The 15,526-nt window shown below is 39.3% G+C and overlaps 1 protein-coding gene across 1 annotated transcript; it reads right to left on the bottom strand.

The window, feature by feature from the left end:
* Positions 1-10,333: 10,333 nt before the first annotated feature.
* On the bottom strand, positions 10,334-14,556 carry prss23 (serine protease 23). The gene is made up of 2 exons (XM_028458788.1): positions 14,358-14,556; positions 10,334-11,605 (listed from the first exon to the last, which is right to left on the bottom strand). The coding sequence occupies exon 2, from the start codon at positions 11,586-11,588 to the stop codon at positions 10,512-10,514; it is 1,077 nt and encodes a 358-aa protein (XP_028314589.1). The 5' UTR covers positions 11,589-11,605; positions 14,358-14,556; the 3' UTR covers positions 10,334-10,511.
* Positions 14,557-15,526: the final 970 nt, after the last annotated feature.

The raw sequence follows: 15,526 nt of genomic DNA, 5'->3' as shown, positions 1-15,526 counted from the left end.
GAAGTACACATGAAGAAAAAGCCTATTCATTTAAATTCTGGCTCTACAGTCAACTATGCAAAACTACATAATACTAATAGTTCCTTTTCTTTTTAAAAGTGCAACTGAAAATGTTTTTTGTGTCTTAACTATTGGAATTTAAAACAAATCCCATCTCAAAGAAATAATATACATAAATAAACTATGGCTTTCATTCTCTCTCTTGTTTCTCCATTTCCTCTCTGTGACCCTCTGACCTTAGTCAAAATGCTTCCACACTTCTGATTTAAAACATGGTGGTGTGTCCTGAATTTTAAATTCTCAATAGATGGCGCCCTTTGCTGTATAAAAAAAAAAGTTTTTTTTTTTATTTTTATTTTTTAAAGTACTGCGAACCATGACACCTTTGAATTGATTTTAAACTGCCTCACAAATAATCTTTACATCCCTACCCTAGCCTCTCTGGTGCCCTCGGCAAGATTATTTTTTGGCGCCCCCTTATATGCCATTTTCTTATACCAAGTAATTGATATTTACATCATTGTTATATTATTATTATCAGAATAATTTCTAACACTTGCATAATGGTCTTCACCATATCCACAAAGATGCTTTACATGAGGAGAAAACATGAGCAAAATTACTTTTTTGACATTTAGTTAATTTTGATGGAAGGATTTCACACACATATAAAAGAATACAAAACAAATAAAAATAAATTAAATAAAAGCCAATTTAAATATAATAGTAACAGGTTCAAAATAAAAATTATTAATATTATTAAAGTAAGGCATTGCACAAAAACAAGATACAAATAAATGATAGATAGTGGTGTGTCGGCTCATCATGTATTTGATTTAATCTAAATACTTATGACTAAAATGTTTCACTATAGACATTCACATTTTGTGAAAAAATGCAAAACTTCCAGATTTAAATAACAATACTGAAATTGCAGTTAAGAACACACATCAACAATTGCAGTTCACAGAGGTATTGCACAAAGAAACTATTTAGTAAAAATTGTTTCATTTTCTGGTGGTGATTTATAAAATAGGTTTAACCAACACAAGCTAAAAAAGCCCCATCCATTCATCCTTCAGTCCAGCCTTACTAGTTTATTCTCCTGAAGTCATCGATAACATCGTCACATTTCCTCAGTGAATCTGAAGGGGAAAAAAACAGAATGTGAACCCACTAGCTAGTCTATTAATCAAACCATGTCATAGAATATGCATGATGTGATTAGAAATTGATAAATATTTAGATATATATCAATAGAAAAAAAGCTGTACACAATTAAGATTTAGCACAAAGCAGATAAAAGTAGATGAAAGTAATTATTTATGAGGTAGATTGACACAGAATGCTAATAAAACACTAGTTTACATATAGAATAGAGTTTTATTAAAAGTAAAAAGGTCTGCTAAATTAGAAATATTAACGTTCTTCTTGATAATTTATGCATCTATAATATGTTTACTTATCTATAGATCATGTCAAGTCATTTATAAATATATATATATATATATATATATATATATATATACAGTATATCAATCAATCAATCAATCAATCTTTATTTGTATAGTGCCAAATCATAACCAATGGTATCTCAAGGCACTTTACAGTAGAGCAGTCTTAAGGACGGACTCTTCATTTTATGGATACACACATATGCATATATACGTATATACACATACATATGTATCCCACACCCAACATGAATTCATCATGGCGGCAAGGAAAACCTTCTGTTAAGCAGGAGGAACCTTGTGTGGATCCCATTCCTATGATGAACAGCCATCCACGTTATGCTGTGTTGGGTGTGTGCAGAGGAAAGGGTGGAGACAGAGTTGTTGAGACTCTGTAACTCCACACTGAGGATCCCACGGACCTGCAAGACAAAAGCCAGAAGGAGTACAGGAGCAAACACACAAGGGAAGAAGCAGACATAGAGGGAGTGTTTGAGAGAGGAATGGGACCCTCTCCGGTCCCTCTCTAGCCTAAATGACCTCTCTCTTAACGCTCTCTCCAACCGAGCATGCCAGACCCCCCCCCGGCAGTCTATGCCTATTGCATCTTAATTATGAGCTATGAGCTGGTTCCTAACTAAAAGCTTTACCATAGAGGAATGTTTTGAGCCTAACCTTAAAGGTAGAGAGGGTGTCTGCCCCCCGAACCGTGGTTGGTAGATGGTTCCAGAGAAGTGGGGCCTGATAACTGAAAGCTCTTCCTCCTATACTACTTTTAGAGACAAATGGAACAACGAGTAGTCCAGCATTTTGAGAGCGTAGTGTTCTGGGGGGATTGTATGGCACTACAAGCTCCTTGAGATAGGCTGGTGCCTGTCCATTTAGGGCTTTATAAGTGAGAAGAAGAATCTTGAATTCTATTCTATATTTTATGGGAAGCCAATGCAGAGAGGCTAATACAGGAGTAATGTGATCTCTTCTCCTAGTTTTAGTCAGTACACGTGCTGCAGCATTTTGAACCAGCTGAAGTGTCTTAAGCGACTTGCTCGGGCAGCCTGCTAAAAGAGAATTACAATAATCCAGTCTAGAGGTAACAAAAGCATGGACTAGTTTTTCGGCGTCGCCCTGAGACAGGATAGGTCTGATTTTAGCAATGTTACGGAGATGAAAGAAGGCAGTTCTTGAAGTTTGTTTTATGTGAGAGTTGAAGGATAAGTCCTGATCAAATAGAACCCCAAGGTTTCTAACAGTTGTGCTTTGTGCCAGAGTAATGCCATCTAGGGCAGTTAGGCTAGCATAGGTTTCTCTAAGGTGTCGTGGGCCCAGTACAATGACCTCAGTCTTGTCTGAGTTGAGAAGAAGAAAATTTTGGTCCATCCAGGTCCTAATGTCCTTTAGACAGGCCTCAAGTTTAGATAGCTGATTTGTCTCACCTGGCTTCATTGATACATACAGTTGGGTATCATCAGCATAGCAGTGAAAGTTAACAGAGTATTTTCTCATAACATTACCAAGGGGGATCATATAGATACAGAAGAGGATTGGACCTAGCACAGAGCCCTGAGGAACCCCGTAGCTTACTTTAGTGTACACAGAAGACTTATTATTCACGTGTACAAACTGGTACCTATCAGATAGGTAGGACTTAAACCAGTTTAGGGCAGTCCCTGTGATTCCAAGTAATTTCTCTAATCTCTCTAGTAGAATATAGTGATCTATAGTGTCAAAAGCTGCACTAAGATCTAATAAAACCAGCACTGAGAGTCGTCCTTCATCTGAAGCCCAGAGTAGATCATTATTTACTTTAACTAAAGCAGTCTCTGTGCTGTGTTGAGCTCTAAAACCTGACTGGAAGTCCTCGAACAGGCTCTTGTTTTGAAGAAATTCACAGAGCTGAGCCGCCACAACTTTCTCAAGAATCTTTGAAATAAAAGGAAGATTAGATATAGGCCTGTAGTTTGCTAAAGTGCTGGAATCAAGAGTAGGTTTTTTGAGAAGGGGTTTGATTACAGCTACTTTAAAAGACTGTGGCACGTAGCCTATTGATAGGGATATATTTATTGTCTTCAACAAAGATGGGCAGACCAGGGGAACAACTTCTTTAAACAGCTTAGTTGGGATCGGATCTGAAAGGCAGGTCGATGGTTTGGAGGATGAAATAATATAGTTAAGTTCCTGAAGTCCTATATGTGTGAAACAGTTTAGGTTAGGCCTATTTACATTTAATGGTACAGCAGGCCCAGGTGAAGGCAGGGAGTGGCTAATTTTATCTCTAATCTTGTGAATTTTATTGTTAAAAAATGTCATAAAGTCCTCACAGCTGAGGGCTAGAGGAATCATGGGCTCAATAGAGCTCTGACTTTGTGTTAGCCTGGCTACAGTGCTGAAAAGGTACCTCGGATTATTTTTATTTTCTTCAATTAGTGAGGAATAGTATGTAGATCGACTATGTCGTAAGGCTGTCATGTATTTACTATGGCTTTCTTGCCAGAGTATTCGTGACTCCTCTGTTTTATTGGAGCGCCACATTCTCTCTAATTTACGGGTTGTTTGTTTGAGTGTGTGAGTTTCAGAGCTAAACCACGGAGCTTTCCTCTGACGTTTAATAGTTTTTTCCCTCAATGGGGCAATTGAGTCCAAGGTGGATTTTAGTTGACTAGCAGAGCTATCGACAAGCAGATCCAGTTGAGAGGGGTTATAATTAATATCATAGTTATTTATTGGATGGTGCACTGAGTTTAAGGCAGCAGGAATGGCCTCTTTAAATTTAGCCACAGCACTATTGGACAGATTTCTACTCCTAACTATTTTATTGCACAGTGCGAGATCCTCTAGGATAATGTTAAAAGATATTAAAAAGTGATCTAATAGCAGAGGATTTTCAGGGTAGACTTTTAGTTCATTAATATCAAGGCCATATGTTAGAACAAGATCAAGAGTATGATTTAAATGATGAGTAGCTTCATTAATAGTTTGAAAAAAGCCAACTGAGTCTATTAGGGACATAAAGGCTGAGCTCAGGCTATCACTATCTTTGTCCACATGGATATTAAAATCTCCTACTATCAGTATTTTATCAGAACTGAGGACTAAGTTTGATATAAACTCAGAGAATTCTGATAGAAATTCAGAATAAGGGCCTGGAGGACGGTAAATTATCGCTAATAAGACTGGCTGGCAGGTTTTTGATTCGGTATGAGATAAATTTAGAACCAGGCTTTCAAAGGAAGTGTAATTGGCCTTTGGTTTAGGATAGATTAGGAGAGAGGAATGATAAATAGCTGCTACACCACCTCCACGGCCTATGTCTCGTGGCATATGAGTATTTAAATGACTGGGAGGAGTGGCTTCATTTAAACTAACATATTCATCTTGATACAGCCATGTTTCAGTTAAACAGAATAAATCAAAGTTATTTTCTGAGATAAGGTCATTTACTAGTAGAGATTTGGATCTCAGTGATCTAATATTTAATAGAGCACATCTAATGGTTTTATGTTTTGGTGTTTCTAGATTTGAGATTTTAATTTTTTTCAGATTTTTATAATTGATAGCTCTTTTATTTGATTTTATGTTAAAATCATTGTGAAATATGGGTCGAGGGACAGACACCGTCTCCATAAAATAATATTCACCACCATCACAACAGTTGCCATGGCGATGAACACAGCTATCATAATAGCAATGGGAGGGAAACTATATATATGTATATATATATTAAATAAACAAGGCCCCCTTTATAAAACACAAACTGTGACGTCACTTCTTACATGTACATAATAATAATGCATAGTTCTCCTAAAATGACGTTAAACTACAATGAAATAAATGAATAGACCGATGTTGCCATTTATCTGTTTCTGTTCAGCACGAGCTGCTATCATGCAGAGCTGCCAAGTATCACCCTTTGAGTGTGACACCCATTCTCACACCACACGCCACACTTCACATTTCTCACGCTTATATTTCCCCGTTCAATACTCAATTTTTTTTCCCGATAATAAACTTTGGTTCTCGCGGCTTGGCCGTAGTTCGAGTAACTCTGATTGACTGACCGAGATAACCAATCCCAGTCGTCCTCGTCATAGCGGCTGCCTCTACTGTCCTCCTGGCTTCTTACTGCACAGTCTATTCTCACTGCATGCTACTTGAAAACAAACCAACATGGCAACCAAACGACACAGCTGCTGAATGATTAGTGTTTGCCTGTCGCTGGTGACGTCCGGGAATGTGATAGGCTGTTTCCACCCATCTGTTAGCTGATTGGCTGTTTGTGTGTTTCTGTCGGCTGAACCACAGACATGAATACGTGCTGAACGAAGACAGCTCCAATTCAATAGAATTACGGTTAAAAACAAACAAACAAACAAGCTAAAGTTGTGTCTCACCCAGACGCGCACACTGTCACAAACACTAGACAACACACTCACTATGGCTGAAGCACTGAACCCGAGCAGCGAGTTTGCCGCAGCGTCGATCGTCAGTGGCATCACTAATTTTGCTCAAAAAAACAAACTCCAAAAGTCAGATTTGGAACTATTTTGGCTTTGAACAAGGTAGAGAAGGTAAAGAGAAGCTTCCATCAAACTATAGGAGCCAGAGGAAGGAACACATCTAACCTCATAAAACACCTGCCGTGTTGTCACGACACATATTTATATCTAATACCAGAGGGGTATTCTATAAAGCGGGTTATGTTCAAACTGAGTATGTTCAGGCTCAAATGAAGGAAACTCTGAGTATCTCATTCCTAAATGCGAGGTATGTTCTTCTCTGAGTATGTTACCATGGCAACATTGTCCGTGAACTAAACCTGGTCGCTGGCAGGTTTTATCGAAGAAACCCTGGGTTTCTACCTGGCTCCGCCCACCTGAACACCATTTCTGAACACTTTAATGAACCTTAACACTTTTCTCTGAAACACATTAGTAACATCACACACCACAGACGTGTTCACATCATTACTAATGTTGTGTTGCTTTAATTTTTTTTTTTTTTTTTGTGTGTGCAAACACTTGTTTTCTTTCTAACATTGTGGATACAGATCATTAAGGGAAAGTCACTGAGAGGTTGATCTGCATTAAAACATCTACTGACGTCTGTAGTAAAGTTCTCTGAATACAAACTTGTGGATAATATAGAGGAGGAGATGATCATTTAAATGAATCCACTTTTAAGGCCCCATTGTTGTTTTATATTGTTTTACAGTTAAATCTGTAGATCACATCTCTTTGAAGATATGACGGCGCAGTGACTTGTGATGCTGCTCTTGGAAACGATGGGTCACGTGTTCGCGTCCCGCTTCAGTGGTTTTTTATGACATTTTTTAGGACGTCGAGATGACTCTGGTGACAATATTACATTAAAAATCAATATAAATGATTCGATAACAAGCGGCAGTTACTGTCTTTATATCCAGTGTAACAACAGGGCTCTCAATGCAGACATCCTATGCTGCTGACACGTCTCCTCAGACACGTTTTATTCATATTATTCACCGCTCATCACGTCACTGAAGCAATAAAGTGATGAAGTGACCAAAAAGTGTGACTAATTACAGGTGATTTAAGCCACTATAGTCACTGAAGACTGAACACACATTTAGAACAGGCTCATATTCCTCAAACACCGGCTTCTTTCACCCATTACGGTGAATAAATCACTCTATTCTGTTTGGTTGTCATGGCAGCTTGAGTAATCTCGGATCCATTGATGATGGCTTTTTATCGCGCGCGCGCACGTAAATAACCCAAGGTTTACATACTCAGGGTTGATTAACCCACTTCATACCAGCTGTATTGGAATCAGATACCCAGAGTTTCCCATCACAGAGTATGTTGACCCAGAGTTTATGGATAGACTCAAAGTTTGTTAACCCTCCTTTATGAAATACCCCTCAGGCTAGTACGCCCTGTTTATGTTCTCATTGGCTAATATTAGTTAAAGCATGTCAAAGTATGAAGCACCTACAAAATGCATAAAAATATAGTTTTCACAGGTAATCAGTTCCTGTTTATTGTATTTTGTCCTCTATGGTTTATTATGTTGGAGAAGAAACATGATTGTCAAATAGATTTTTTAAAAAGACAGTGGATTTGTTATCCTAAGTTGATTATTTATATAAGTTAAATGTGCAAAGGAAACTGAATGATTATCTAATTTCAACCATATAAATTCTAACTTTTATTTGTTTTTTTTATTGCTTGTATGCTGTTGTACATGTATTCTTATCATGCATCAAACAGCACTATAAGTAATGAATAGGTATTTATAACTTGTACAAATATATTGGCAACTTCTATCATGGTGGGGCCACAAAAACGAAGTTTGTTTGCTCGGAGGGTCAGATGATCAACATTCATGTCGGCATTTAGAATAATGAGCGGTCTGAGTATTAATACAGGAAAGAACAAAGAGTTTTTAGAGTAATTTTGTGTCTTTCTGTCATTCTGTGTCTGTTTTTTGTTGCCTTACTCGTCATACATTTTGTGCATTGCTGTAGTCTTTTTGTGTATTTTTCTTGTAAAATATATGTTTATTTGCAGTCATATTGTGTATTTGTGCTGCCATTTTGCATTTTTGGAATAATTTTTGTGTATTTCTATCTTTTTGTGTACTTTTGCTGTCATTTTCTGTAGTAATGTATATTTTTCTGAGTAATTATGTGTATTACTGCTGCTTTTTGCTCATTTTTGTAGTAGTTTTGAGTGTTTTTAGTGTTTTCTGTTTTTCTCATCTTTTACTGTATTTTCTGGCAGTGTTGTAATTCTTTGTAATTTTTTGCGTTATCTTGCTCTTGTTTTGTGTATTTTTCTGTAATTTTGTACATTATATTTTGGGGGCCGCGTAACATGAGACCAAGGGCCGCATTTGGCCTCCGAGCTACCAGTTGCTTATGTCTGCACTATGTTGTATTAATTAGGAAACGCACCTACAATTATCTAATGGGTTTAAACCATTTACTAATGTTAATGTCAAATGTATTAAGCGATGGACTGCAGTTGGGGAATATGTCACAACAGATTTAACTACGTGTAAATTCAGAAAATGGCAATAAAATAGTTTTTTTTATATTGTACTTAATATTTAGCAAATTTTAGGTACTTATATATATATAGTAATTTTTTATCTGGGGGAGGATGCCCCCAGATCCCCTTACAATGGGTTTTGTTGTTACCTTTTTCATGCCGTTGGTGTTTGCATGTCTGTAATTAAAACTAGCATTAGGATGAGAGACCACAGTGGCATGAGGACATCAGTCTTAAGGTAGAAATGTTAAAACAGGCCTAAGTGATGTTTTTCTTCACCGGAACACATCATGTCACTAAAGTCTCACTCATGTTATTTTCTGAAACTTGGCAGCCCTGTTACATGCCTTAGCATGGTTGCTCTACTAGCTTGTTTGACCATCATGGGTTAATAAATTGTTATGGATCTTCAAACACTGGCTTACCTCTGGCTTTTCCACATTTTCCTCCTCTTCTTTCCATTTCTTTCTTCCCTGGGCACCAGATCATTAGGTTGGTTGTTTTGCCATGACGTCACTTGCTGCAGTAGTAAACAGTCAGCAGTAAACAACCGGTCCGAGCTGCATTCACGCCTCAGAACTGAACTGTCATTCGATTTGGGGGGCGGGAATAAAACTATTGTTTTTATTTTCATTCAAATTAAACTTACTAGTTATTACTAATACTACCTTATGTCTAGTTTGCTCATAATATCAGTGCTTTGATTGTTTAATTAATAAAAAATAAAATAAATACAATAAAAAAATAAAAATCTTTTTAGAAGGTTTTAATAAATCGTGCAATTAAAAGATACTTTCTTCGAGGTCTAATTTAGTGCATTTTTGGTGCACAAGTTAAATTCATTTGTCTTTTGTATTTTGTAAACAGCCTTTGGTAGGAAGGGGAATTGTGCAACCTGGTTAATGTTTTATTGTATATTAGTAATCAGGAGGAAATGTGTGTGCATCATTACATTAACCTCGCAGTGAACGGATGACCTTCGTGCCCTGGCTGTGAGCATCAGCAGCAGAAGTAAGAGGAGGAAAGATGAACATGTGGAGTATACCTGCACAGATGTTAGATATTTCTGCAGTTCTATTGTTGACCACAGAGGGGCGATGCAGCATCACACCAGAAACCACACAGAGCTCTCTGACACAACACTGTTAAAAATATTTTTATTAAAATATATCATAATTCTTTCTGAAAATAAAGTTAGCCTTCTACTGACACCCTTTCAACCCTTCTCTCATTTAAGGCACACACACAGCGAACCCCTGATGAAGATCTCAGAATCTTTGAACAGTTCAAACATGTATTGATGCCATCTTAAAGGAGCACAGGGCAGGGTTGGAGAAAAAATAAACATTCATTTGAAGTTTTTTTTCATGCTAATGGATGATGAAGCACTTTAAACCAAAGAGAATGAGCCCACACACATTTCTACTTATTGTCTTGAAACGTTTGTGGGACACATTTTGTCCTGCTGTTCTGGGCATGAATTTCCCACGCAGTTCTGCGGACATGACGTCAAATGACACTTGGAAATAAGCTGTAAATAAAGAATGAGAAGAAGACGGCTTGGAGACTGAAAGAAGACAAGCACAGTGGACTAAACTACTGTTTGGTTTCACAGTCTTGCAGTAAACAGTCACAAGAACGACGAGTATAAATAACCGTGTCACAGTGGGAGAGCGGATCGGGCCGTATTTTCTCGTTCGAGTCCGACTCAACAGTGAAAACCTCATTTTTTTTTCTTAAAAAAATGACATATTTACATATGTTTAAGTGGTAAGCACCAATTTTACCAACAAACAACTGTTAATGTCAACATCAGTAAAAATAGTAAAAGTAAAAATGAAACAAACAGGGGCGCAGTGCACGCAAGAGACCCATCAGATCTATTTACATAATCCATGTATCAAAGATAAGGATAATCCATGTTATTGTGCAGAAGAAGGAATGTTTCAATAGTGTATTCCTTTATAATTGTCCTCCTGTGCTCCATTCTCCTGCCCCGTGGATCACTGCTCTCACTGTTATACTCTTCTCAGTCCTGAAAACAGTCGAGTCGGTTTCCATGAACCCAGTAGCAGATCTGAGCAAATTTCAGAGGCGTTATGCGAACGGCCACGTTGTAATCACGGTTCTCTCCATCAATCTCCAGCCACTGATGTCCAGAGAAGACACCAATGACCTTTCTCTCCCAGCGATCCAACCTGTTGTCCCACACACGTCCGTAGACACCTGAACCGCTGGCTCCGGGTCGGGCATCGCAGTGCTGGTAAATAAGGTTACTGGATTCTTCTTCCACTGGGCAAAATCTATAGACCAGCTCCCCAGATCGGTCGCTATCAAAACCGGAGAAATGGATGCGCTTCCCTGCCAGATCATCAGAGGATGGAGCCACAGAGAGGCGCATGAAAGGCCGGCGGTGAGGCCAGCGCAGCTCCAGCACGGCATAGTCGAAGTCCATGCTGGCCTCCTGAGGGCCCTGGATCCAGCCTTTAGGAACACGGGTTCGTTTGACTCGCACCCAGCGGATGAGCGGCTTTTTGGTGAAAGTAAGGTTGGCATGAGTGCCATTGATGGATGGAGGAATCAGGAAGCCCACCCTGAGCTTCCTGGCACTGTTGACATAATCCTTTCCATCGTGGACACAGTGGGCAGCAGTAAGCACGTGCTGCCGGGACACCAGGACGCCAGTGCATCCGGTGGAGATACGCACAGCGGTGGAGAATGGGTAGTCCAGCAAGAAGTGGTCTCCTTTGATGTTAAAGCGGCCGTCTGCACCGTAGATCTGCCGCCTAACACGACTTGGTCTGGGCCTCACTTTTGGACCCCAGTGGGGAGAAGGTTCCTCATCCACGTCGACTGTGGTGAATGTGCGAGATCCGTCTGCGTACAGCGTCTCAAATGCCAGCTTATCTGTGTCTCCCTGCTCTTCTCGTTGGAAGCAGCTGAAGTTACAGTGAGTGATGAAGTCAAGCTGGGTCTGAGAGCTGAAGCGAGAGCGGGCGAGTGGCATTGTGGCGTGAGGGACCAGCGTGGGGTGGAGGAAGGACAGGGTGACGGGGGTAATTAGCAGGAACAGGTGTGTCAGGAAGGAGCGCTCAGGTGACGTCATCACGGTGACAGAAAACTCTGTAAGGATAGAAAGGATCAAAGATGAGGATGGTGGACTTAAGAGAGATGCAGATGTTCTTCCCGGCACAACCTAAGTAACTTGTCTCTGAAGTCAAAGGTCAATATTAACATATAATAGTAAACAGTTTTATTTTCTCCATATTGAAAGCTTAGTTTATAACTTACACATATTCTATAAAGGAAACAAATGGCATAAGTGAAAATGACTATGTATTAACCTCTTTGTAATGTTACCTTTTCAAAGACTTATATCAGTGTCTAGATCTGAACTGTCCACTATCAGATTCATCTTCTAGATCAATGGTTCTCAAACTTTTTTGGCTCAAGAACCCCCTTTCTCTTATTTCTGAATCCAAGTCCTACTACTACATTATGCTTAGCAAACTATTTAAAAACAACAATAGAGCATATTGATGGAATGAACAAGTGATAACACCCGTTTTAAAGAATCTCATTTTGTAAATAAGTGGAAAGAAACAGTATTTAGTGCAGTGATTCCTAACCTTTTTTAGGATCATGGCCCCATTTGGATATCAAGAATTTCTGGCGACGCCAAATAAATTTTTTCCTAGAATAAGTTTTTTATCATGTTGGATCTCAGATATACAGTATTTTATTCTATCTATTTTTTTTTTACTGCATTTTAGTTGAACTAGATTTATATTTCACAAAAGTATAGACATGCAGTTGTTTAAGATTGTGTGTTGTTTTACTAAAATAAAAAAAGAATAATAACTAAAAAATGTCAAAAATCGAATTACATTTTTCAGAAATTTCAGGTGACCCCACATCCTGGTTGAAAAACACTGATTTAGTAGCTTCTGAATAGATTCATTTCTATAGAGGGTTTTCACGGCACGTCATTAATCCAGAAGTCGCCATTTTGGAGATAAGCAGCAGGTTTACAAACAGCACACAAACGAGCAAATCCCAAATTTTGAGAGAGAATGGTGAACTGTTTTTGGCTGGTCAGACCAGACTGTTAAAAGTTATAACAGATCAGAGAAGAACAATGTCTGTATTTTATAGTCAGTAGTTCTACATCAGGAGAGCAGTTCTCCGTTGTTGCACCAGTTGTTATTGATGTATATGCAAACACCTCATCTCCCGTCTTGCATTCTCCATGGAGCGGACATTAGAACACAGGATGGAAGGAAGCCGTGTTCTCTAAGGATTAGCTTTTAGCTTGGTTGCTAGCCCAGCTCTGCATCTCCGCTCCTGCTTCTGATCACACCGCTTACGTCTCCTCCGCTGGCGGACACTGCTGGTACGAGGCTCTGCTACTGCGTACCTCCACTGTTCTAGACCACTTCAGTATTTAGTCGCAGATGGATGTGACTGAGTAAGCCAGCACAGCAAACGTTTAAAGCTTTTATTCAATATGGACGGTGCTAAACTTCTACTAAGCTATCTGCCCTGCAAACACACAAACTCTGATATTGTGTCAGTCTAGATCCTTACAACCACAGCACCTATTCAACAGGGTTCAGCCCCTGAACTGCTAATGTTCTAATGCAGCTCTGAGTTTCATCTGGCCCAACAATGGGCCTCTTGTTCCTACAATGGTGTTTATCACAAAAACGGGTTTCAGCAGTAGGCACAATAATAACTGCTGTAAACATAGTGCGACACAATAACAACCCTCTAATCTGCTATTTGTCAAAGATCAGGACTAAGGAGGCATTTCCCATCAAACATTAACTTCCTCACAGCATGAGTGGGGCTTGTATGGTTGATTAGCAGAACAAGGAGACATCTGATCCCTCGCTAAGGACCGTGGATCCCCAGGCACTCATGGCACGGAGAGCAGGTGTGTGGAGGCTGAACCAGCAACAAGTTGTGGCAGGACAACCCTACCCGAGCATTATTCCTGACAAAAGGCAGGGTGGGGCCTGTCCCAACGCCTTCCAGCACCAGTAAAGCCATTAACAACAGAGCAGCAACAATGTTTTCCAGGATGAAGGGAAAGTCCATGTTTCTGTCCATGCTCAGGTGTCACACACACACACACACACACACACACACACACACACACACACACACACACACACACACACACACACACACTATAAATGTGTCATTGCTGTTCACAGGTGAATAAAATGTCAATTTAAATAAAAAGACACACTCCACAACATGAAACTTGGTAAACATAGGCTGATTTTAGGCAAAATGTCACATAATGAAAGATAGTACAACACATCGACACCTTAATGCTGTCGTTTTACTGTAATTGAACACTGAACTCTGCTTTTAAAGTGTATTTCTTGACGAGATAATGGACCAGGAAATGTTCTACCTAACGCACGAGCAGTCACTTCCTACATATGTGGATGACAGAGTTTCTATGGCTCATACAATTTAACTGTATGCTGTAAATATTCTAATTGGAGGGTATTTGCATTCAAACTCATATACATGCGGTGAGGCTTCTCAGGCAATATTATTAAATTATATTTCACACACTTCACACATGCATAAAGCAAAACATTATTACATTCAAAGATGGGTTTTGCTTTAAAAACCCAGAATTTTTTTTTAATTTTAAAAAACTAATGTGAGGATTAATCCCACTGATCTTGATTATCATCTCTAATCTGATTCCATCTTCCTTCATGCAAACAAAAGTTTCTTCAACACGAAGTGATTGGTCTTTCACATGCAGCCAAGCAGTAATCAATGCACAAGTGGATGTGACATATGAATGCATCATTCATTAAGTTTTCTCAATAACATTTTAAAGCATTACCTCTGGTTTAGAGGTGGACGGATGTTTACATCCCAGTCAGCTCGTCCTCAGGATCATGTCCTCTGATTGTCTTTGTCATCCCTCCTGTTGGTTTCCTCCTCAGAGGCTGTGTGTGTGTGTGTGTGTGTGTGTGTGTGTGTGTGTGTGTGTGTGTGTGAGCAGCAGGTGATCAGGGTCCAGGACCTGCTCTGTCACAGTACTATGAGACTCTGATAGAGGATCAGTCCTGAGAGCTGCTCTTTTCTCCTCACACAGAGGACCAGAGTCTGAGCGGTCCTAGTGCCCCACCAGCTGTAAACGGCTTTTATTTATGGCCGTGGCTATTCATACGGAAACGGATGGATAGGCTGCTGTCTATTCATACACAGCACCCCTCATTGGCCAGTTTAGGTCAAGTGGTAGGTGCACCACGTGACTTAAAGTTCCGTCAGTTTTATTTTAGCTCATATTTATTTTTAGCTACCCTGCTAACCCTTTTTTTTTTTAAAAGCCCTATCCCTATCTGTATCCCTAACCCTAACCCTAACCCAGGAGATACCCTAAAATGTTTATTTTTTTGTATATGTATTTTTAAAGGTTGAATTTGCCCTGTTAAATATGTTAAAATTAAAAAATATATATGACAAAAGTGTCATTTGAACCCATGGCAGTGGAAGGAAGAATCCTTGAGTCATCCTGACACGGTGAAAACACAGGCACATTACACTTATGTAGAAAATGTCCGGAAAACGTACCCATAGTCCCGGGGGTTTCTGATGCATTTCCGTATCAATAGACACACTTTCTTTATTTACAGTATGACGTAAAGGAAGGGGCCATACCATATAACATATTTATTGCTGAGAAATGGTAAAACTCCCCACACATTAGTAACAGACTACACATAATAGAGATTAGTAAACTGAATGGACAGACTGCTCTGCTTGAATCAGAGACCTATCAACCAATCAGGATCTTCTAAGAATGGGCGGGTCATTTTCCAAGAGAAGTGATTGGTCAGGTGGTAGTGCTTTTATACTGGCTCAGATCTTATCCTGACCAGGTTACAATTGTGATTTCCCTTGGTAGGAAGTTAACCTGCGTTGTAGTACAGCACACAGAATAAATCCTGGAAGTTAGCACAATAAAAAGAAATCCAGCTTTGTAGTACAGGCCCTTGGTGATTCTCC

Source organism: Gouania willdenowi, chromosome 10 (assembly GCF_900634775.1).
Source record: "Gouania willdenowi chromosome 10, fGouWil2.1, whole genome shotgun sequence".
Taxonomy (NCBI): Eukaryota; Metazoa; Chordata; class Actinopteri; order Blenniiformes; family Gobiesocidae; genus Gouania; species Gouania willdenowi.
Note: the sequence above shows the minus strand (reverse complement) of the source record. Positions and strands in the feature narration are given on the sequence as shown.

What these genes read in the sequence shown, in the direction of transcription:
- prss23 (XM_028458788.1), bottom strand. Translation starts at nt 11,588, where the DNA reads ATGACGTCACCTGAGCGCTCCTTCCTGACACACCTGTTCCTGCTAATT.